Source organism: Stegastes partitus, unplaced genomic scaffold (genome assembly GCF_000690725.1).
Source record: "Stegastes partitus isolate 25-593 unplaced genomic scaffold, Stegastes_partitus-1.0.2 Scaffold3, whole genome shotgun sequence".
Taxonomy (NCBI): domain Eukaryota; kingdom Metazoa; phylum Chordata; class Actinopteri; family Pomacentridae; genus Stegastes; species Stegastes partitus.
The window spans coordinates 1,339,992-1,365,363 of record NW_007577734.1 but is presented as its reverse complement, the minus strand read 5'-3'; the positions used below and the strand labels follow the sequence as shown (position 1 = coordinate 1,365,363).

The following is a 25,372-nucleotide window of genomic DNA, read 5'->3' as shown; positions in this document are numbered from 1 at the left end:
TTTTTGTTTGTTTTGTAAATAAAGTTCGAAATAATAATAAAAAAGAAATAGATTACATGGCAGTTGGTTTGAATACAGCATTTAATTAGATTTAAATAGATGTTTTGATATCACGTATTATTGTTGGTGTATTTTTCATTCAAAAGGCAAGTCACGCCCATATAAGTCATCCCAGTCCCACCCATGATCTCTCACACATACTGGAAAAATGGCGACCAGTTTACTGCGGCTGCCGCTGCGACTCTCCACTAGAAATACGGAGATCCTGACCCGTACCAACGGCTTGAAAACATCAAACATATCCAGGACGACTCAAAGTAGGACCGCAGTTTCTACGCCGTCTGGAGCAATTCTCCCGAAACCGGATAAAGTGAGTTTTTCTGCCTTCGCTACCGAGAAAACCGACAAGAAAATTTGACTGACATAGGAGGCGGGACTTAGTGCTGAATTGACAGCAGCGCTGGCCAATAGAAAGGCAGGATACTCACTGACTTCCTCAAGTCAGCCAATAAACGCGTGTTTACACAGACTTCGACGCAATTCAGGAAGTAATTACCCCTAATTTTATAAAATCATGACACATTCTTGATTCTAGGTGACGTTTAATATAGGCATTTGTAAAAAATAAACAATTAGGAGGTTGTCTCTTGAAAAAATTGTTGTCTTTAGTGCGTAATAATTTGACCTAATGACTCCCGTTTTTGGTGTGCACTGTTCTGTGTTGTTCAGGCAGGAACTGTCGAAGTGGTTGGTATATGGAAAGATAAATGTCCAGATCACAATGAAACATATCCTGAGATATGTTATCCCTTACTTTAAATGCACATCAGCCTTCCTGCAGCAATTCAACGGAACTGGAATAGAACAGGAGAAACTCTTTTAAAGACAGAGCAAGGGCCAAATTACAAAAAGAAAAGAAAAGAAAGTACAAAATAGTTTCTGGATCGATTGACTTCATACTGAATTAAATAAGTCAAATAATTGGAACTGAATAACCTGCAACCTGACATTCCTCCCACTGTTTCAGCAGTGGGTCATAACCAAATTAATTGTGGGAATCTTTGTAGTTATTATTATTATTATTATTATTATTATAGGATTAAGCTTTAATATTTATTGTACGTTGCTTAAGTTGTATTTTCCTTTTTTTGTTGTTGTAGGGTTTAATCCTTAATGCTAAAATTTCTTAAGCAAATTTACACCATATATACCAGTATAGGGTCTTAATCGCATTAATGTTATAATTGCCAGGTTAATTAATAACAGCAATCTTATTTTTCTTCTGTAAAGCACTTTGGCCCAACTGTCGTTGCTATGAATGTGCTATATAAATAACAGTGATCTCACCTCACAATATTTGTATCTCTACCTGCTGGTATACAATCTGGTCCACCATAGTGATGTAATTATAAGCATACATTACAATAGGAACTGGCCATGCAGCAATTATGTTTACACTTAGTTTTTACACCAAGGCCCTCTTCAAACTGGGACTGAATCCATTGTAAAGCCCCAGTGTTTTCTAGTCCAGTCATCTTCAATTAAAGATGCTTTGAGATAGCTGAAATTCACAGTTTCAAACCTCATAATTTACATAAATATGGTACACAAACTTTTAGAAAAAATTCGGTAAAGTGTGCTATGAATAACTTTTTGCTGAGCTTCTCCAAATGTCCTCTAAATCTATCTGTGCCACGGCTGTCGGAGATGATCCACAATACTGTTTAGGCGATGTCCATCACATTTCCTCTGATGATTAAGGTCCTGTTTTTGCATTTTGGGGAAACAGTTTCCCATAGCCATAAAGCTAGAACAAAGAGCTTTACAGCAAACTGACATGGGGACCTTGATTTAACCATAACATTTCATATATTTTAATTTTTCAGACACCTTTTGGTCTTTTCCGCATGACAGTAGTGGTGGTGCCTTTCCTTTACGTGGGAACTCTGATCAGCAAGAACTTTGCCGCTCTCTTGGAAGAGCATGACATCTTTGTTCCCGAGGATGACGATGATGACGATTGAGCTAACTTCGGAAAATACATGGTAAAGTCAAAGTGTACATTAGCCACACCTTATTTAATGTTTAAACATCTCTGCTTGGACCTTTTATGCACAGTTATCCTGTTTAGAGGGTGTGTCAGCTGCATGTTAAAGGGTGCAGTTTGTTGCATGTTTACTGTCATGACAACTGGTAACAGATGACTTTGTTTTCCTAAAATTTACATCCACAGGGTGCTTCACATTATTAACTGAGAGCATACCAGCTGGCATGGGGAAGATGAGGAAGATGGGACACTTTGACTTCCAAATACACCCCTCTACCTCCACCCATCTCCTTCCTCTCTCCTCTGATACTTATCATATTTTCAATTAAAGATTTTATCAGAAATATCATCATGTGAGGCTATCAAAACTACTTTATGCCTTCACTCTTGTTTGCATGTTTGTGTGTGCCAACTCAATAAACTGAATTGATTACATGTGGAAAACACTTGTTGTTTTTTAATCTTAACAGTCAATAGTTGCCATAGTTTTTATACTGACTCTTCCAAGACATATCCAGTCACGACAACACATATTATTATTATTATTGTAAAGTAATAATGGTGTTTTATTTAGCAGTTTTTTGATATTGGCTTGCTTGGTGTTTGTTGTTTCAAGTAACTTTCAAAGGGTTGTCTTCATTGGTCAGGTGTGTCGTGCTCCCTCCTGAAGTGCAGCGTTGGCCAGTCTTAAATGTTCGTTGAGGGAACCCATCTCCAACTGGCTACGACCCCTCGTGTCACTCAGCTCTACATAGGCCTCTTTATAACGCTCGTAAGCTGCGTCTTTCTCCTAGAATAAGAACAAACATGGCAGGCAAATTAATGTCAAGATGTTTAAAGTTCTGAATTTGCAATATTTAGGAGAGAAATATAAAATAGTCCTATACACTTCAGTAGAAAATGACTTCTGTTTTTGGTTCTTGAAGACATTTCACTTCTTATTCAAGACGCTTCTTTAGTTTCACCTGACTGGAGTGTCTGTGTTTATTGTAACCCCCAAATCACATGGCAAATGCCCCATTAATGACCTGCTAGGTCGTTGGTAAGTCCAGGAATAAGACTACTGGTCCAGCTCTCCATTCTAAGATTGGGTTACCCTGCCTGAGTCTCACCGTAACAGGGACTCTAGAACTGCTTAAGTAGGAGTTGAGGAAACTTACCTAGCTTCTGATAACCTTCATCAAAATGCCCGCTTACTCTAATAGTTGACCCAACTGGGTAGCCTTTTTAGCCGAGTTATCCTGCCAGTTATGTTTGTTAACGGCAGCTTTCCTCTAAATGATCTGGGATCTTTGTATGTTGCTAGGTTATGTTTAGAGGTCAGGATAAAAACCCCAGGGATACATTTCTAAATCTATGATCACATTACAACTCTTAAGACTTGTTGTAAAACTCAGGTGACGTATAACTCAAGGTGTTTATTGGTGGTAAAATTGTCTTGTGAGTCATATCAAGACAGTGTTGTAAGTACCTGATAAGTGGTGTCATAGACCCCCTCCTCTTCAGTTTAACAATAGATGGCTTCCTCAACTCCTCTCAAACCAGTACGCTTTTCTGTGTCTGTGAACACTGCTGTCCTCAAAGGAGTGTCCCTTATTGTATAGATGCAAGTGAATATCTGAGTCTTGAGCTGAGGTTTTGGGTCTCCTCTGTTAAACTTTGTGCTTGTGGAACCCTTGTTTAGTCTCCTCTCTCTATACAGGTCCATGCAGTGCTTGCTGAATTTGACTGCATATACAAAGTTGTTCAACTTGTGTTTGGGTGTTTGATCCTCAGGGTGAACCCGTTTTTGTTTCTGCGTGTTGTTGGGTCTGAAGTGCATTGGGATAAATAGTGAAGTGACATCAAATGAAACTGTGGTATCATTTAATTTCACTTCACTTTTTACATGTATTTACATCTGAGGCAGTGGAGACTATTAGAAATTGATTTCCGCAAGACAACTCTGTAATGAGATATTATGTGTGACTTTCATATATTTACTGGAAATGAAGAAGCCTCTTGGATGAGATTTGAACCAAAAAAGAACCAAAAAGAGAAGTCCAGTTGCCCTCTGCCGAATCACTTAGTATTACGAGGGCCTTGATGACTAAGAATCTACACGGATGCAGATGTTTGCTGCATTGTAGGATGTAAGAGGTTAGATCACAAAACATACCTTAGTAAGAGATTGCACTTCATTCTGTAGACAGCTGATTTCTTTTTTAAGATATTGTACCTCATTTTCTTTTGCTCTTAGCAGTGTCTGAAAGACATAAGGTATGACCTTTTAATCTTACTGGTTAAATGAAATGTGGACAACTGCAACAAAAAGTTGTTTTAAAAAATCAGTATTCTACCTCATTGCTATGTTCCTCTAATTAAAATAATCATGAAACACTTCAGAACAGAATTACATAGTTGAAAGTCAAGATAAAACAGTTCAGATCTATACAAATGAAATGAAATCAGGCCACAAAGACACAGAGAATAATATACAATCCAATATTTAACAATAATGTAATAAAAAAAAATGAGGAACTGAGGGTAAAATAAACAGATAGAAGCATTGGAAAGTAAACCAAATGGACAATAATATAATACTTATTGAAATAAAGCTTTAAAATGTGTTTTATAATTTCTGCAAGCCTCAGACTCAGTGACTTGGCAGAAAATTGTGTAAAAATGTCCATCAGGTGCAAAAGTATATGTACTATTTACAAATTGTTTTGTTGAACTAACAATCCCAAAACCCAAAGATATTCATTTTACAGTTCTAATCAACCAGAGAAATGCCAATGAATTTTCTGTCATTCAACAGATCAATTAATTGGTAAGTGTTTTAAGCTTTAAATAACAATTCTCACAAATGAATAGAGAATCACCATTGGTTCAACATTTTCGGAGGAATAGTGAAATTGGATGTGCTCAATAAGAAAGATGTGCCACAATTCAACCAGTAGGTGGCAGTATCTGCTGCATCGTGCCAAAGACTCTTAACTCAAATTAGGCCATTTAAAAAAGAAAAAAGAAGCAGGTGACAGTGCTGCTGCAGGGAGACATTACTAGGATACAAGACAAAACGGTTTGAATGCTCTGATCCATTAGTTTCATTAAAGTGGGTTCAGAATCCCTCAACACATCAGGTGTTGCTTTGTAGCTCCCTGTGATGACGTTAATGTCAACATATTTCCTTCAAGCCTAAATTATTAAATCAGTTGCAATAAATAAAGCTGGGAGGGATGCAGCAAGAGTTTAAGAAGCTGCATAACAGCCAGACTTTTACAATCAGGTACCTCTAGTTCTGAAGCAGTGCACTCCGTGTTGCTACAGGATACCACATCCGACCTCTGACCTGTGATGAAATAACGCATACGACTGATCTCTTCCGCCAGCTTGGCCTTAAGCTCCTGAAAAAGATATTTTTAGCTCAAATTCTGTATTGAAGAAATATATTGTAGCTGTACTTGGTATTCATTTCACTTTCTATTAGATGGTTTTGCGTTCAGTTTGTTTTTTTTGTTTTTTTTAAAGGCATGTACAGAAACCTTGTTCTCTCTTCGGAGCTGCTCCAGCTCTTTCTCCTTGCGGCTGAGCTCAGTCTCTTGGCTCTTGCTGCTCTGCTCGGTGTGACTCAGCTCCAGGCACTTCTGAGAGTAGCGATCTGACAGCATATCTAACTCACTGTGCAAGACGTCCGCCTGGGGCCTGACATGCACAAACACACAAATTGTAGAGTAATTTATAAGGGCCCCATCATGCCAGGGATCATGGTCAACTGTAGAACATTTAGAGCCTGCAGCGAGGCTTGTGAGAAGGAGTTGCTGTTATTAGCATGACAACAATGGGCCTACAATAAACTTACATGTGTCCTCTATATGAAGAATCCACGTGTGCTGCTCCTCCAGACGACCTCGTGGCCTTCTCCAGCTGTCTCTCCAGCTCCCCTCTGTGAGCTGCTCTCAGTGCCTCCATAGCTTTGATGAACGGTTAGTTAGTTAGTTAGGAAATTATTTGAGTCCACTTCTCAGCTTTAAAAACAACACAGTTCTATGAGACAAGAGGCCAAGGACAAGGCACCAGTGGGCTTCATGATTTTTAAATATACAGCTACAAAAGAAAAGATAAATTGCAAGTTTAAAAGAAAGCATGACACTGTATACATATAGGGCTGCAAGGTGGCGCAGTTGGTTAGCACTGTTGCCTTGCAGAAGGTTGCCGGTTCGCGTCCCAGTGCGGGCACTGGGATCTTTCTGCTTGGAGTTTGCATGGATGTATACATATACAGATATATGTATGTTGGCTCCTACTTGTTAAAACCATCCATCCATTATCTATACACCGCTTCATCCTCACGAGGGTCGCGGGGAGGCTGGAGCCTATCCCAGCTGACTCAGGTTGAAGGCAGCGGACACCCTGGACAAGTCGCCAGTCTATAACAGGGCCACACTTAGAGACAGACAACCAAGCACACTCACATTCACACCTACAGACAATTTAGAATCACCAATTAACCTCAACATATTTTTGGACTGTGGGAGGAAGCCAGAGAACCCGGAGAGAACCCACGCTGCACGGGGAGAACATGCAAACTCCACTCAGACAGATCTCGGATCCACACCGGGATGCGAACCGACAACCTTCTTGCTGCGAGGCAACAGTGCTACCAACTGCGTCACCTTGCAGCCCACTTGCTAAGACCTTAGAAATAATTAGGAAAGATTTAAAAATAGGAATATATTTGAGTTACAAGTTTGTTGTGCAACATCTGGAGCTTCCCTACAAGTTTATTACTTTAATTTGCCATTTTCCACATATTTCTATATTACATTACGATGTTACAAACTAAGTAAAAAGGTTAAATATTTTCTCTTCTCTATTGTCGATATTTTCTATCCAAAATAATCAATGCGCTTCGTTTAAGTAGCTTAGAGGAAGTCACAGCCAGAAAGTATACAACTAAGTACATTACTTAAGAATTTAACTTATTCTTTATGCTTCCACTCCACTATTAGAGGGAAATATTGTATTTTCATACTCCAATACATTTATTTTGACAGCTTTACAAGTCACTTTTAAGATGAAGACTTTACATATTGGATAATACAACAGGTTTTTAAAACCCAGCATGTCAAAGATTAAATCAGTGGTTTCCAGCCTTTTTGGCTTCTGATATGTGATGAAAAGCAGCATTAAGTTGGGGTCACATTTTAGATGTCTATCAGTTGTTATTGGCAAAAAAAAAGAAAAAAGATTAAAAACCTAAAACGGATTTCTATCTCAGGATTTAGTTTTTTCTTCTGTCCTCTACCATTCCTTATCTGATGAGCCCTGAGAATTATCTGCTCTCCCTGAAAATAAAACTGTATATAAAGTAATTCAAAGCAGCTCAACCTGCAGCTGCTACACCAGTAACATGCTGCTTACAAACTGTATAATAACACTGGTCTACACCCATTTTGGTGTCAAAGTTTTTTTTAGCTGATTTTGGACAATTGCAATGTGCTGAATCCAAATATTACATTGGTTTTGCCCAATGAGGCCAAAATTTTGATTTGATGAAACATGCAATTTGCTTGTATTTACCTTTACAAATGTTGACACTCATCAATTTTTGGATCATTTAGCTTATGAAAAGGATTACAAAACGAAAAATGTCCCCTAAAATCTGATTTCATATGAAAAATACTAAAATAAATCAGTCGCTAATATCAAAAAATGTAATCAATTTAGTGACAAAATCATTTGTTGTGTTTTTTTTAAAAATCAAGTTGGCATAAAAACGTGACCTGATACAGAAAAGTAGATGTCATTTTTGGATTTAGCATTGCTAAAATGTCCTAAATCAGTTAAAAAATCCTAGACACCTTCAAAAAAATATTTTTTTGTAACCCAGTGTAATATATCAGTATAATGTATCACAGGGACCAAACCACTACTTCTACATTAATACTTCAACTACATTTTGCTTGTTATACTTATGTACTTTTTACTTAGTTGGATTTTTTAAGCAGGACTTTTACTTGTAAAGGAGTATTTTTACATTGCTGTATTGAAACATGTATCAAAATAAATAACCAGATATTAACAATGACCAATGATTACCACAGGGCACCATTGAAAAGATTATAGTGAATAATTGAGGTATTAGAAAGATAGAAACTGGAAAGAATTAGGACTCAAGTCTTATGATACAACTGTCTTTGCAAGTATGAAGAATGATCTTTTTATTGTTGAGAACTGTGGTCCAAAATTCTGAAGTATAATTGCAAATACAATAAAAGGCTGTTCCCTACAGAGAAAATGTACTCATAAGAAGCATGTGTCAACCTGTAGTTACCACTGTTTGTTACCTTTAGCAGCTGCCTGGCTCTCCTCCTGCACCATCCTGTCTCTCTCCTCCTGCAGCTCCTTCACCTCCCTCGCATGTTTTTCCTGCAGCTCCTGCAGTGCTTTCCTATGGGCCACTTCCATGGCTTCTAGTTTGGCCCTACAGGGGGCCCCGGGGCCACAGGGACTGTCCACCTCTATGCCCATGGCTGCACGCTCCCTCTTAATGCTTTCCACCTGCTTTCGGAGAGAGACGGCCTGGAAGATGGATGTATGGGGGAGGAAAGGGAGGAGGGAAAAGACTGAGGTGCAGATCGCTTTTGGATATTAACATAATTTCTTTGCACTGGTGCCACTTTAGGTTCTTTCTTACCTCCTTTTGAAGAGCCTCAGCTGTATTAGTTTGAATGGTATAGGCACTATTTATGGATGGAGGAGCCTCCTTTGAGCTCACTATACTGGTGCGTGAACCGGTGACAGCATGGTCGGCCTCTTCGGGGCTTGAGTGAAAAGTCTGGGGACTAACTGGAGACTCTGACACCTGCTGGGTACTTGACTGATAAACCTGGGCTCCAATGAGAGACTGCGCGCTCATGTCCCTGAATGACATCGTCTCAAATTCTGTCCACTTTCTGTTGACCTCAAAGTCCATGGTTTCAATAACAGGCACGGGTACACTCCCCTTTTTCAGCTCCATGGAGTCCCACCTGCTGCCCATCTCACTAAATAGGATGTCCTTCTCAAACCACTTGTTCCTTTCCTCCAGTCGCTTTGCCTGCTCACGGTCCCAGCCCTCCCCTTCTCCTCTATGACTGGCTGGAGATAAGTCTACACCCGGATCTCCGTCGGCTGTTTGGTGGCGACGCTCGGCCTGGTTTGCAGCTGTGGTGGTGGTAGAGATGGATGTGGCAGGTTCATAGCCAGAATCCTTACAGGTGAACCGAGCAGGGGGTTGGCATGACGACGGTCTCTGGGAGAGGGGGTTCTCTTTCTCACTGCCGCTGTCTGATTGGCTGAGGTTTAGAGTGAGGGAAAAGCAGGACGATAGAGTTACACATCCGGAGAAAGACGAGAGAGGGGATTCACTGAAGGCAGACCACCCAATCACATTGTCTGCATTTCTTCACAGTGTTCAGAAATGTGCAGCTGTGTGGAATGATTTGAATTCAACTGAGGATTTTACTGTATTATACCAGAGCTGCATGATAAACATCAGGTGTAGAGCGTTTTGTAATTTGTGCGTAACTTATATGATTAATTAATTAAAACCATGACAGAGTCCTTAAACAGTACTGTAACTGCAAGCTCCAGAATATAGGAACTTTTCAACTTTTAGGCAACTTTTATTTTGTTGTTGTCGTCAACTTCTACAGGCCCAATTTCAGGAATTTTTAATTAGGGTTGTAGAGCAGGGGACCAAGAGCCAGCCAGGAGTTTCATAAACAGAAAACAGAAAATTCAGTTGTTCCACAGTACTCTGTACCCTTATATAAATGGTATTACATGAAAATGGGCATTGTACAAGGGCCCAAATATCATTCTATAACTGCTCTGAATGGATATGACAACACAATATTGTTCTGCTAAATGAAAAGCATCCCAGTGATTGAACTGTGTCTCTTTAGACACATCCTTGAACTTCCTTATCTACAATAAAGAGCTGTAAACCTTAACAATTTTAGTTTAATTTATGATCTTCTTTCAGAGATACAAAGACGTGTTAGGAGCCAAATTATACGGCCGGTGAACTCTGACATAACTTGTCTTTGTAGTAATAGACACGGTTGGTAACGTGGATTAAAGTTAAAACTGGCTTTTACCTGTTTTATACATTGACATAAAATCTAAATTTTTAAGTAGTTTTGTGTACAATTGTCATGATTCTTTTCTTTTTTGTTGTTTTACAAACCATGTTTGAACTGAATTTAAATTAAATTTAGTAGAGCAAGTGAAGCCATTTTATAAGTTTTGCGTTGCGGAAGTATGCTTTTAAAAATGTATTACCCAATAATAGCATATGGTAGACTCCCCACAATAGCTTAGTGTATCTGAGTAGATTTACTAAAGCACTTGTGCTTTGTTTAAGTAATATACTTGTCATTTATATTTCTACTCTACAGTTCCAAGGCAAATGCTATGTGTTCAACTACATTCATTTAGCAGCTACAGTTACTTTGCAAATTCAGAATTTACATATTGAACATACGTTCTTCTTTCAAGTTATATTGCTCTGATATAAATTAATCAACCTAGCAGTATATAAAGTTATTGCAATCTGCTCAAACTTCACCAACTACAAGAGTAAAATTTAATTAAATACATTAACAAAAAATATTTATAATTTCAAATTGTATCTGCACTGAGTAATCTAGGTACATTTGACAGATTACACTTATGTTCTTTCACATGAGTAACATTTTCAGTGTTGGACTTGCAATTGTGTTGTTGTTGTTTTTTTGTTTTTTTTTACAGTATTGTAATAATATTTTTACTTTTAAGTAAAGTATTGTAATACTTCTTCCATCGCTGCCGTCCAGTATAACGTCTGACTCACTGTGGGTTGTTCTGGATCGCCTCCTTTAGTAACTTTACCCAGTTCCGCCGAATTCTGGACGTCATAGCAGAGAGAGTGAACACTGCTCTTTTTGTCTGGAGGAGATCAAAAGAAGCACACACACACACACACACCCACACACACACACACACACACACACACACACACACACACACACACACACAAACAGGAAGCAGCCAAATATTTAACTGTCTCTAAATGACTGTCCAAATAAATGAGCAAAACACAAATGCTGTAAATACACACTTGTATTTGGAGTCCATAGTTCTTCTCAACGTCACACTCTGACACATTCACACAGGACGTCAGGTCGATCTCTCCATCCACATCATCAGACTGCAGCACAAAAAGAACTTAAATTTAGGGGAGTCAAACAAGGCTACAGCCAAAACACACTATAATTTCAGAAAACCAATGAAATCTCTTTGTGTCTGTGTAAACTCAATATTTGCTATATTTGAAACAAACTCTGAATCAGTGTCTTCTCCATTACTTTTGTCACATATCAGTTCATACCTCCTCAGCCTCTGAGTCTCTGTAGAACCTCAGCCAAGTATCACTCAGAACAAACCAGTGTTTCCTCCACTGTTGAAAACAACGGCAATAAATTAAATTGGTGGCATGCACATCAAAGCTGACAAATTTATTTCTTTAGCATCACAGATGCTTTAAGGGATGAGTCATGTCCTGCATAAAATTATAGTTACAACATACATTAGCATAGAACTGACTTATAGCAGAAAAAGTATTTTCAATAACATCCATTCACCTTGCCATGTTCATCCAGTCTGGAAATCCATCCCTTCAAAATAGTCGCATCTGCAATTAAAGGATTAAGAACAGGCTGTTTAAAAGCATGCTGCTGTGGTTTGTGTCTCTTCCTTGGTCGTGACACTAGAGGAAACGGAAACTGTCAATAGCAGACCAACGTGTTTTGTTGAGATAGTGTTCTGAAGCATGCACAGAGAGGCAGGCAAGACAGAGAAGTATGAAAAATAGGAAGTATCCTGCAGAATGGGAACATAAAAAAGGAAGAATTGTAGTTTCTGATAACTGTGATCTCCACCGTAAAACAGCACAAAACAGGAAGAGGAAGAGGAACCAAAGAGCATTATTAGAATAGCTTGAAGGCAAGCAGGTGTTGTTGGAGTGTGTTAGCAGTAAACAACAGAAAATACTCACCATACACGACATTATGTCCAATATTTGTTGTGTGGGCAAGAGAGAGAAAATACATGATGTAAAGCAAAAATAAGGAAGTCACAAAAGTGCGATCACACATAGCTGTTGTTATTATGGATGGAAATGGTTTGTGAACTCCTAAAAAAAAAAAAAAAGTTAACAAATAACATTTTGAACATTTTTGTTTTGTGGTTTGTTCCGGGTGCATTGACTCAGCAGTTTCATGCATGAAGAAGCAGCACTGACACTGCAGGACCCACTGGCTAAAACCATGCTTGAATCTATTAATAAAGACGATAAATCAAATGCTGCCCTAAAACAGAATGCGCAAAGTCATGGCTTTTTCCTGCAAGGTGTTTCTGTCAGAGGGCCACCCAGGGGAATAGAACTGAAATAAAAATCCAGGAGCTACTTTAAATTGAATGTAAAAATGTTTCTACAAATACTCATGGGATTTGTGCAGATGCAGGAAGTCATAAGACTGATCTCACCTGAGTCTGCGGGCGTTCAAGAGGAACTCGCTCCTTTATCCTGGAAGATCTGTGTTTCTCACTTTGGTTAGCTGAGGTCTTTGATGGAATAAACAGATGGGGCTTTCGTTGTATGCTTGGAAGTGATCATTAATGGTGAATATGTCTGCAGTTCTTGCATCCTACCTGTGCATGAAGAGATGATGTTGACTGTCTTCGAGATAATCTTCCGTTCTCAGAGTCCCGACATTTCTCTCGTCTGTCTCTTCCTCTTTCTCTGTGTCTCCCCCTGTCGTCTGGCTCAAGTCTTGAACTGTAGATGTCAGTTTCATCTTGATACCTTCAGAACCACATAAAAGAGATACTGAATGGTTAAATCTTTGACAAACACAGAAACAGCCTGTAGGCACATGTTTCTTATTTTACTGAACAGTCACCTCTTTTAACACTTCAAGAGCACTTTGTGAGGCAACTTCTCTCCTTGCTGCCAAAGAAGTAATGTAAAGAAACAGGAATGCAGAGTTCATACACCATGTCCTGATCCTGTGCAGCATACCAGACCACCAACCTGTTTGTCCTGAGTCTCTGATCCCTGCATGGACTGGGACTCTGGTTCCTTCGCCTCAGTCCTGGAAACTCTTCTTCTGACTCCAGCTGGATTGTCGGGATGTCAGCCAGCATTATGTAGTCCTCCATGGTCATCATCACCTCAAATTCACAAAGATTTATCAACAGTTAACATGATATGTGATATGGAGAGTCGCCTCTGACACAAAACATAGCAAGAGTACAATCTGCAGTCTGACTAGCAGCTTTGTGTGGCTGTAGTCAAGCACAGTGATGTTCTAAGGGACAAGGCTAACCTTAGCATGCTAGCATGTTTACATTGAGAAGGTCATAAGCTGATTTTAAGCGGTTTACTAGAGTAACATTGGCTACAATTTTTAAGGTACTTGTACTTTACTTGAGTATCTTCATTGTATGTCACTTTTAAGATTAAGACATTATATAATACAACCAGCTTTTCAAAATATAGCACATTGTTAAAGATTAAACCAGTAGTTTCTAACCTTTAAGACTTTTTTTTGTTGTTGTGGACATCTTTCAAAAAGCAATGTGTAGCCATGTTCACATTTCTGCTGCTTGATGCTTCAGTATTAATAAACTAATGATGTCATATATAATGACTTTCACTTAAACGCTTTAACTACATTTTGCTGCGAATACTTATGTTCTTTTTCATAAGTAGAAATTTTCATTAAGGACGTTTACTTGTAATAGAGTATTTTACATTGCTGCATTGGTAGTTTTACTAAATACCTCTTCCACCACTGATTTTAAACACAAACTAGTATTTGCTAATTAGCACCACTGACACAGCTAAAGTTGTTGAGAACACTGTTAGTTGTTTAAACAAAAGTGTTTGGAGTACATTTCTAACTTCCGCTGCAACCTTAGCTGTAAGAATAGAATATATTAGAATAGAATATCTTGCTGCGATGGACTGGCGACCTGTCCAGGGTGTCCCCTGCCTTCGCCCTAAGTCGGCTGGGATAGGCTCCAGCCCCCCACGACCCTAATGAGGATTAAGCGGTGTATAGAAAATGGATGGATGGATAGAATATCTTGTATCAACATCAGAGTGACAGTAAGAAAGCAAGAAAATACAAAATGTAAACTAAATAAAATATATATAAATTAAAAAGGCGAGGTATATACACTATATATACAAAGGGCAAAAAAATGTAAATCTTTGTGATTTTAGCAATTACTTTGTGGGCGCAGTAAAAAATACAGCTTTATGAAACAGACTGCAAGCATGCAGCGTGGGTACATCATTTGAACTTGGTTTTGTCCATATTCATAACTCACCAATTCCTTCTTTACTCTCTACAGAATTATCTCCTATACCTATTTCTACACTTACTTTTGTTTAGCTGTGATGTTTAGCCCCGACATGCTTAAGGCTTATGGGAAAAGTGTTACAGGCTGGAAAAAACTTTAATACTGATGTAATAGTTTTTCAAACTATATATGGTGGCGCTGGTCATGGCGACACGCAGCAGTGTGTGAGACGGGTGCTGACGTGGCTGTTTGAACAAATTCAAGTTTAACAGATTAAGCAATTAATAAATTGAATTGCTTGATAAATTTAATTTTGTTGTACCTTGTGTATGATGACAATAAAAAGCATTCTATTCTCTTCTCTTCTCTTCTCTTCTCTTCTCTTCTCTTCTCTTCTCTTCTCTTCTCTTCTCTTCTCTTCTATTCTATTCTATTCTATTCTATTCTATTCTGGTCTATTCTGAAAAAGACGTAGCACTCTGTTGGGATGTCAAGATTGTATTTTTAATTTTAGGGATTTTGGGAACCCTGAAGTTACAGTTTCACTTCATGTTTATAATTCAATTGCTCTTAAAGAGGCTTGTGAATGTGAGTCAGTTTTAATGATTACCTATCTAATAGTTGCCAATTATACTAAGAGACGAAAAGTCAGGGGATCACCATACTGATTAGGGTTAATCCTCTGGTGAACATGAATGACTGCACACAGTTCCATCTCAGTGCATTCAATAGATAATAATTGAGACAGTTTAGCCTAAGGGCAAGGTGACCCAGGTAACAGCTAGACTAACAATTTCCTTCTACCATGGCTAAATAGAACCTGATACACGTACCTCCTCAACCTCTACTGCAGCCTTTTTGGATTCAGGGATCAGCAGGGCCTCCATGCCTCGCCTTATGTTGCTCCTGCTTCTGTCACTGCTGACCATATTGTTCTCCTCACTGCCCTTATCAGTTTCTGTGATTGCAGCATGTGACAGAGATCCGCCAAGGAGCTGAGAGTTTGCAACCCGCCTCAATGAAGGGGAACCAGGTGAAGCTGGGAGGCTGAGCAAAGAGTGAGCGGACCCCTGCCAGGAGCCTTGGCAAGGACTCAGTCTACTGTCTCTGGAGTAGGGCTCCTTCTGTGGGGTGTGGCTGGGGGTGCTGTAGCCGTTCCTGGATGGGGATACTTCACGGCTGCTGCGAGTTTGAGTGTTGGCCAAGCTGTTGACAGATGTTCTGGTTCGCAGTGATGCTTGAGATCCTTCATGTGAGTTTTGCTGAACAGCTGAGGAACCACGGCGGGAGATAGACTCCAGATTTCTATACAACTTCTCAGAGTCCAAACTGTGCTTGTTTGAAGCTTGTGATGGACTCCTTGACTCTCGGCTGCATCCCTTTTGAGCATCATAATCACCATTCTGTAAAAGTAAAGAGTCTGTGCGTCTATGTGAAGGGGTGGCCCTAGAGGGGGAGCCGGTGCGAGAAGTGACGGACCCCCACCTGCGAGACGGACTGGACCTGCCTGATGTATGGCGAGAAGGGCCATGTGATAGAAGCTGAGAGGAACCATGAGATGAGGCATGAGACTGAGCCTGACTCCTAGAGAGGGAGCTTCCTCTCCGAGGTCCTGCAGGTGTGTCAGTCATCTTGTAGCGGTTAGGACTCACAGAGCTGTGACGGGTTGGAGAATTTCTCTCTGAGTTAGCTCCTCGTCTAAAGTTAGAGTGATATGTGTACCTCTGAGGGGATTCACTTCTCCAAGTTTCCTGCATGTACGTCTCTGGGTTTCTTCTCTGGGAGGGCAATCCGAGGCTGACGTTCCTGTAGGGGACGCAGGCTTTGGGCTCAAGAACATAGTTGCTTGGGAGGGGATGTCCTCTCTCGTAGTAACGATGTGGACGTTTGTTGACCTCCTCCGCCTGCCGCTCACCGTCACCTCTTCTGTCTGGAGAGAAGTAGCCGCTCTCCTGACCCCTGTCTCCTCTGGACTCTGAATATCATACAACCATTGCCCTGATACTTCAACTGGCTAAAAGTATGAGCGAAAGAATCATTGAGGATCATTCTAGCACTGGTTATGTGTAAAAGATCATGATACAGCTTAGTTATAACTAAGGTCAAAATTAAGATGTTAGGCTGTGCACTTAAGGAAATAGTACAGTATAACAGGATAGTATACCATCTTCTTAATGATACTTAAGGACTACAGGGGTGTACCCACAACATTGAGAGTACACCCCTAAAATGCAAGTTTTGTTTGGCTCTGATGGAGTCCAGAGTGTTTGGTATGAACCTTGTCAGTGAATGCATAGTCCTGACAGTGAAGCACAGACGGAGTGTGATGATGCTGGGCTGCATGAATGCAAAAGATGCTGGGGAGATGACATTTATAGACTGCATCATGAATGCCTGTGGATACACCAAAATACTGGCTGACAAGATGACTCCCAGTTGCCGGAGTTCAACTGACAGTTAACAAGAGTTCAGACAATTTTGAATGCTGTAACTTTTAAGTGACATTGCAAAGGGGTGTGCTCATTTCTGTTGTATCTATGTGTAACTGACCTGACGGCCGGCGAGACCTGTCTCTTCCCCTTCTTTCATCCATCCAGGAGCTTTCAGTGCCTTGGGGAGGAGAGGGGTCCAGTCGTGTCATTTCTCTTTGGGCCACACAGTCTGAGCTGAGGGATCTGCCCCTTTCTGAACAGTCCGACTGATTTGGAGAGCTGGAGGAGGTTAGTACACAATCAACTTTTAACACATGGACAACTGAATAAACAAGTGTACCTCAACAAGTGTGCGTCCATGGTAAATGTATTAAAGAAAGTCTGCACAGTCTGATTATCAGCATATTTTAACCTCTTTCCTCAATATGCTATAATTATTGTGTGGAGCTTCAATGTTGGGTTTCACACATTATTTTAATAATATATTATTTCCATCACAGTTTTATTTTTTCATTTGGTCCTGAGAACAACACAGGTTAAATGAATCTAAGTCTAGCTTCCATACTGATGACGGATAAATGCATTACTGCAATTCATAATATAATACAATAAAAAAAAGTAAAACTGTAAAAAAAAAAAAAAACTTTAAATTTGTGCAAAACAGACAACAAAACTAAAACCACAGGAGGAGAACCTGCTATCACTCACACTCTATTTGACTGATGCTAGTACAGAAGCAACATTAAATAATGACTCAATCTGAGAAACCTTTCTGATGATCTTGATGGTTAATTGAATGCCATAGAGTGAGCACTTCATCAAGAGAAAGCTGGACAAACATCAGCTCTTTACCGTCATTTAATATGAAGCCTCACAAAGCATTTTATATAGGAACATTCCTGGACATTGAATACTATATTTGGTCCTATCAAGATCTAAGTTTTGCTTTCTAAAGCAGCATTCACTGATTTTTTTTTTGGCCACTTGGGAAGCAGAATAAGCTTTAAACATAACATTGACATATCAAAGTGCACTTTTATCAACAAATTTCATATAAACATGTCCAGAAATCACATTTCAATTATGCTGGACTTTAAAATAACTTTGTGGAATCTTGATATGAATCTTGAATCCAATGTTAAGGTAAGTCATGAAGGCCTTTGCATAATCAGCTCCCCAGCTAAGCAACTGCTATTTTTAGTAAAGGTTTATGTATAATCAACCTACTGTATGTCCTTGAACAGCTCATTCAGATATCGAACAGTTCTTGGTTAAAAAAATGGCTTCTAAAATCAGGCTACATGATACAGTCACCTGGATTGTATGTCAGTGTCACCGATATTAAGTTCCCACTCAGGACTCAGGCGGTGTACCAGACTCCACTCGTAGGTCCAACTGCCACTGACGTCATCACTACTGGCACTTGTGGTCACCTCAGACGGGGTGCGATAATCGTCATCTGCATCCTGGTTTTGTGCAGCACAGAAATACATTTTTAAGCTTTTGGATTATTCAGAGAGAAGTTTTTCAAATCAAACATGACTGGATTTAGATATGAAACATTACTGTTTCATATTTGGCGATTCAAACAACCTAGTCTTATTTGCTTGATTCTGTAAATTACTCATTTACCATTCTTGTTATCAAAAGAGCACGTTTCACATTTTTATCATGTTTTATAAAGATGCACCAATAGAATCACTTTCACCACATCATGACCCTGACAGAAAAGATTAACACAACAGCCATGTGGTGGCTGGAGTCTGTTACCCAACAAGCTGAACAAACAACTCAAACTTACCCATCAGGCATGAATATAAAAGAAGTAACATCCAAGACATGTTTAACTTACTTAGACTCTTCACTGTCCTTTTGTCAAACCTTGTGTCAAGTCTTGTGGCTTTTCTCCTTCTAAACCTTCCTTCTCCTCCCTTGCTAAGCCAATACATTTAGACTGCACAGAACGTAACTCAAGCTAGTCTCGGGTCATGCTCATCATTATTTCATTGCTCTAGTGCTTTTGCATTACTAGAACCGCCCACTCGGTGTCTTTCTCATCGTTATCTTGATCCCTCTCACAGTTCTACTTCTCATTACCACTCAGATAGCAAAGGTTTTGCTCGTTTTAACTCCTGATCTCTCGGCTGGATGCAGGTTAACAAAAGGTCATATAGCGACTTTTGCTTTCAGATCAAAGTAAGGTCTGCATGAGTGTCATAACTTTCACTAAAAATTAGTTTTTGAGGGATATTTCACTGTAAAATTTGATGTAAGTGGGACAGTGTTGCTCGGGGGTAGGTGCCTGCATTTGACATGAGCGTTTCAGATTACAAACCCATTCCACAAGGATTCTAATGAGCTTTCATTAATTAATCATACAGAATCAAATGCCACCTTGTTGTACTCTCCTTCTCCCACCTCCTCAGTAGTTTCACTTGGTGACTGTGTCAGAGGCTGACATCATCAGCTCGGTGTCCAACTGGTGGAGCAGTTTTATCACATCCTTTGTACTCAGTGGTAGCGCGTCATTAAAAAACACCTGACCCTTTTCGTCATAGTGTCAGCGGCAATTAACCTCAGTGTGTATTGTGCAATCTTGATGCACCTGGATTCATAAAAGTTATGCAAGTGTATCCACATACACCGGTCACGTAAACCTGACTGTGGCTGAATAATGAGCTGCAGAAAAACATGAAGTTTGTCAAGAAATAAGAAAATCTCATTTAAATTCTAATTTCATCATTTAGGATGCTAATAACTAAAAATACAGCTGTGGAGCAGCTCCACGTTCTTTGATACCTGTGTTTAGAATATTATATAGTTTGTTTGTTTTTTAAAAATGATTCAATATCATTGTTTATCATTTTATGTTTTCTGTCATTAGCTATAGATTTTAGAAAAGAGGAGTCAAAACTGTGGTTTGGTGGATGCACATGATTAGTTCAGACATGTCCTGTATGTATTTACAGCAGTTGTTAGGATTCTAAAATGAGTATTAGAAAGGTTCAAAAATGACTTTAGAAGAGGGTTTTGGTAAGACATAGATTTTTTTATTTTATTTTTTTTAACTGCTCACAAAGTAGCAATAGTTTGACTGTTAAAATCACAACAGTTTCACCTCCTTATAGCAAGTTTTGTAGGACAGGTCAAATTGTTGTAGAAGGTGAGAAACAATTCCCAGAAAAAAAATTCAGAAAAACTGATGAAAGAATTGTTAAATAAGAAATTTAGCTACCCGTAGCCTCACTCTTTTAGAATGATCTCATGTACTCACCCATTGTATGTATTTTTAATAAGTTTTTTTACAAGGTTTGTATTTCAAATAAATCAGTATAAGATATTAAAATGTTAGGTAGTTTCAGGGTAAGCAGAGGTCACACAGTTGCTTTGTGTTTTAGGTTGTTTAATGAAGAATGTGAATATTTAATACAATGTGATCGATACTGTGACTGGCATTTAGAATTTCAGTGTTAAATATGTTGACAGTTAAAAAGTACAGATGATTTTTTTTTTTCAACAACATTTGTATGATACCAGCTTCTAATATGTCTTTAGTTCTTGCACAGTCAGACGATTATGCAGCACAGAAGGGTCTGGTTGCACCTCATTATCATTCTGCTACAGAAGAAAAAAATCTGTTTGTCTCTTCAAAGCAATCATTACCATATTGGCAGAGCAAAATGGAAGATGCAGCAAAGCTGTCCCTTCAAAAATTGTGATGGGGGAAGTATTCTGGCTGCAGCATTTGCACACAGGTAGGCAAGAACTGTCATTAAAATGGCAAATTCACCAAGATGTAAATTGCAGGTCAAATCCTTGGCAAAACCTTTTCAGTGTGACAAGTTTACAGTCCAGAAGTTGTTTTTTATTCGTGAAGTGAAGGAGATTTTAAAAACAGCAATATATAGATAGTGGTCAGATTTTCACACACGCCAGTGTTACAGGTACAATAACCACAATGCACTTGTGACCTCAATTTGTACAATAAACAGCAGGAATTTGCTCAATATTTCTTTTTTTTCATGCACTTGTTACTTTTTAAGAAAATTGTATGAATCACTGAAGCCCCTTCCTCACTTTTACCCTCTGCTGCATCTTTGTTGGTGAGAACTCTCATCATAACAGTAACTACAGATTGTGGGGTTTATTGAATGATCATTGTGTGATCACCTGATAACTGCTTATCCAACTCTAATCCACGAACATTTCACTTCATGTGTATAATCCTTGCGTGATAAATACAGTCCTAGGTGGACTACACATGGATTTATTTACGTACCCACTCCTGTTGATCTTCCTGTTGCGTAGTAGCTGCAGTGGGGCAGCTCAGGTGCATGTGATCTGGTCGCAGACAGGAGCTGCAGCGTGAGGGGTCAAAGGAGTTGGGCTTGAACTGGCGGCAGTAATAATCTTCAGCAGGGGGCGCCATGTGGATCCTGCTGAGTCTTCTCTGTCATCAGTGGATGGGTATCCTCAGGCACCGTAGCACTAAAAAAGCCTTTGATTAACTGGCTTCAATAGAACTGGTGTGGTTTTATTTCCCATGAGGTTCTTGGTGGGCTCTTGGCTCAGTTTATTAGCATAATATGAATAACAACCATCATCAAAACAGCTGAATTGTTTACAATTAGACAGGCTGTAAGAGATTAAAGGTTTATGTTTCTTTATATGAGTTGCATATAAGCAAAAGAACAGCGCTTTTAAAAAAAACAACTTTTCGCTGCTACTATAAATAGATCTCAGTGAGTCATGTCTCCATGTCACTCACAATGTAATATCTCTTTACAAGTGTTAGTGAGCACAGTTACTCAGATGTCCTGATGAACTGAGCTGAAGCACACACCACTACTGCTGGGTACCTTTACACCAGTGTATAGAGTTTACATAGAGGGACTCCTCCTGCATAATCTATATCACATAAAAATGTCTGATGCAAAATAACAGAAGGTTCTACCTTAGTAACAGGATCCAAAACCTTCATTTTCAAAGACAAAATTAAACTGGGCTGTATCCAAGAGAAGATCCTTCACTTAAAGCTCTGTTTCCTGACACCAGGGTGGAAGTGGTCTGGTGTGACCATGCAGGCATTAGAGGCTGGGGTCTTTTATCAAACAAACTTTCATTGGTTCCCTCATGGGCCCACTGTGGGGTGCGTGTCCTATCAGATATCATCACCTTTAGAAAGTGAAACATTGCACTAACTCCTCTCAACAGATGTCTTATGGTGGTGAGCTGCTGCACAGATGGTTAATCTGAGGAGAGATAAAAGAAAAGAGCATATGGACAAGGAGTCAGAATCGGAATTAAAACATGACACAAAATCCTCATTATTTTGCTGAAACAGAATAGCACAAGAAACAGCTGATATCTCAAGGAAAGACCTGGATGTTATGTGATAAATGCTTACTTGCTTTCTTGCATCAGAGAGTTAAATGAGCAGATTAATAGCTGTCCAGTTTGCATTGAATTTGTGAGCTTAGTTTAGCTGGAAGCAGAGGGAAGCTAGCTCTGGTATAAAATATAACTACCGGCACCCATGAAGCTCAGTAACTAACACATGATGAGTTTTAACTGATTTGGGGAAAACTGCATTTTCCTACTATGCCCCATGGGCTTGGAATAGTCTGCAGAAAGATCTTAGATTAGAAACACTCATATCAATTTATAAATTTAAGGACATTGTAAAGAATTTGGTGACGGAGACATGTGACTGTTTTTCTTGAGACGTCCACTATGTTTTAGTAGTTGTTCTTGTTGTTTTATTTGTATTTGTTGCATCTTTATATGTTGTGATTGGCTGCTACCTTGGCCAGGTCTCTCTTGTAAAAGAGGTTTTGAATCTCAGTGGGACTTTCTGGTGAAATAAAGGTTAAATTAAAATAAACAAATAAATAGATTTAAAAAAAAAAAAAAAAACTGGTCTGTTTAAACACAAATGGATAAACACATAAGGAAAAGATCATATCTACCAACATTTTTCAAGTACAATTCCAATATTAACCTAATCTTTGTAACATTTATTTTTTCTCATAAGAACTGCTCAGACTCTGGAAACGTTTAGGTCACTGCTTAAGACCTACCTTTTTACGTTGGCATTTGATTCAAGTAGAGAACTTTTATTATACTTTTATTGAGATTTCTCAGTTTTTTTGTTGTGTTTTATTGCATTTCATGTACTGCTATTTTAACTGTACAGCACTTTGGTTAAACTTTTGTTGTTCCAAATGTGCTTTTTGAATAAATTTGACTTTGACTTTGTTACAATTATAATGATGAGCTAACAACAATAAAACAAAAGGGGCAACAGTAAAAATACCAAAATAGCTCGGAGTAAAAGGATATGTAAACAACAGATGTGTTGATTTAACACCGAGCTCTCGAGCCACCTAAAGTCACCTTTTCTCCAGCAAAGTCCAACAAGTGCAGCGTATCCCTGAAAGCTGCCGGCATCGGTTCATTCCCATCGGGGATGAGCGAGTGCTGGGACTGTTTTTCAGCTGGGATTTCAGTGTTTGAATGAGCCACAAGAGGGGGGCCTTTAGTCTCAGCAGAGCCAGTGCTGTGTGAGCAGCACGTTTCAGGGACGTACACAAACTGAAGACAAACATGCACCTTCAAGAACTCACCATCCTTTTTCACCTGCAGTGCACCCACACACATAGACACACTTACACATAACAGAAACAAACCATCTGCTTGCAGATCCCACTCTGCTCATCAAACATCCACAGAGATGCTGTGTATTTTTATACCACACCTTAATCTGTGTCTTGTTAAAAAATGATTGGTGAGAATCGAGCGCTCAGGCCCACTTTATTTTACGTGTGTGTGTCTACTTTTAGAACACAGTTTGTGATGATTAATTACAGTTTTGCAGCACCATCAAATGAACCCCTGAGTCGCGGGAGAATAATTAAACATTTTTGGCAAGTAAAATGGCAATTAAAGAGAGATATTTTTGTCAGTGTGTCACGTGCAGCTATATTCCACTGCTCTGGCAGCAGTTGCTGTAATGAGTGAGTGGAACCTGTATCCATGGAAATGCAAGTAGGAAAAATTCAACTTGCACAAGTTAAAGCTAGGTAGGTAAACATTTTAGTGATTGCATCAAAGCTTCCTCATGATCTCTGTGACATTTTGTTAAAGGCTTTTTCATTACCGTATTGCCAGCTCTGGTTTTGCTGCATTTCTTGATTAATTATTCACCACTGTTTCTACATGTCAATCCCATATACAAACTAATGTCTGAAATGACTCAATCATTCACTCTTTCACCAATCCTGACGTAAAACACAAACTGAGTGGCAGTTTGAATTCTGAGATTGTTAGCAGAAAGTCAAATGCAGGCATACGCATTTTCCCCACTGTTTTTCCAATTTTTGTTTAGTCAAATTAACTCAGTTTATCACACTCCTGTGGCCCATGTTCTTTATTATCACAAATCAGTCAATTATTTTCAGTTTAAGCTGCTTCAGTCAATATTTTCATTACAGTATATCAGTAACCAGGTGTAAAACAGGTGAACCCACAGGAAATTGTCTGGTCTTGTGGAAATTGATAGTTTTAAAATCAGATACAGGCTGCTGCGTCACTTCAACTTAATGTTTCTAAAATGTAAAAGTTTCTCTTAAAGAGTTTACTTTAGGTAGAAAAGATTCTTTTTCTTCATGAGATATTTGTTATTTTTTTCCACCTTTCAGAGATTAATGGACATGTGAATACACATGCCATGTGCTCAGCTTTTAGCTTTGTGGGTTTCACGTCAGAGTTACAAATGTCATCACGTGTGGTCAATACTTTTCCTTTGCATCACTCTCTCTACCAGAGCAGAATCAACATGAAAGTACTGCGAAATGAAAGGTAGAGAAACAGGGCTGTACAACCAGTCTCTCACAATACAACCAATTATAAATGAGTAAATAAATCCTTATCAGCAATCACCTGGAAGCAAGGAGGGCAAAAGTTGATCAAAAACTCCTAACCCTGATCCCACTTCTCACCCAAGGCCAGTATTGATCATGACCACTACCCCTGCTCACAACAACCTTCTGAACTCAACAACTTTAACCCTCCTTTTCACTGTCAGATCAACAAGCCAACGCATTTTAAAAATCTATATTTTATGTTTTATTTAAAGCACTGTAGCTGTTTATCATGAGAGACATGGCTGATAGCAACTTATGTGCTGAACTTGGACATGAGATAAATATCTGTTCTGACCTGTGAATACATTTAGTTCAATTATTACCTGTTCTCATTCTTCATCTTTGTTTTTATCCCTCATCATAACCGTCATATACTCGAGAGTCTATAAAATCATGATCATCAATTACGATGCCACAAGTCTCCTGCATGAAACAGCTGCAAGGTTTTATTTCTCCTATTTCACCTCCACATTTAGCATTCATAAGCAGTAAATACACTTAATAAATTGTTCACAGTGCATTATAATGTGATTGTAAACACATATAAGGACATTTTTAGGTGTTTAAGTGTGCATTTTCCAACTGAT

At 39.0% G+C, this 25,372-nt stretch overlaps 2 protein-coding genes across 2 annotated transcripts; one reads left to right on the top strand and one right to left on the bottom strand.

Annotated features, from left to right (window-relative positions):
- The first annotated feature begins 167 nt into the window (after positions 1-167).
- smdt1b (single-pass membrane protein with aspartate-rich tail 1b) lies at positions 168-2,491 on the top strand. Its single transcript, XM_008277174.1, has 3 exons — positions 168-370; positions 1,887-2,045; positions 2,234-2,491. The coding sequence occupies exons 1-2, from the start codon at positions 209-211 to the stop codon at positions 2,022-2,024; spliced, it is 300 nt and encodes a 99-aa protein (XP_008275396.1). The 5' UTR covers positions 168-208; the 3' UTR covers positions 2,025-2,045; positions 2,234-2,491.
- LOC103354298 (uncharacterized) lies at positions 2,478-21,289 on the bottom strand. The gene is made up of 18 exons (XM_008277623.1): positions 21,140-21,289; positions 18,175-18,326; positions 16,979-17,139; positions 15,262-16,403; positions 13,152-13,291; positions 12,770-12,923; positions 12,605-12,682; positions 11,701-11,733; positions 11,448-11,516; positions 11,178-11,267; positions 10,911-11,005; positions 8,730-9,369; positions 8,380-8,614; positions 5,892-6,003; positions 5,575-5,734; positions 5,323-5,436; positions 4,206-4,292; positions 2,478-2,837 (listed from the first exon to the last, which is right to left on the bottom strand). The coding sequence occupies exons 1-18, from the start codon at positions 21,287-21,289 to the stop codon at positions 2,691-2,693; spliced, it is 3,759 nt and encodes a 1,252-aa protein (XP_008275845.1). The 3' UTR covers positions 2,478-2,690.
- Between the last annotated feature and the right edge of the window lie 4,083 nt (positions 21,290-25,372).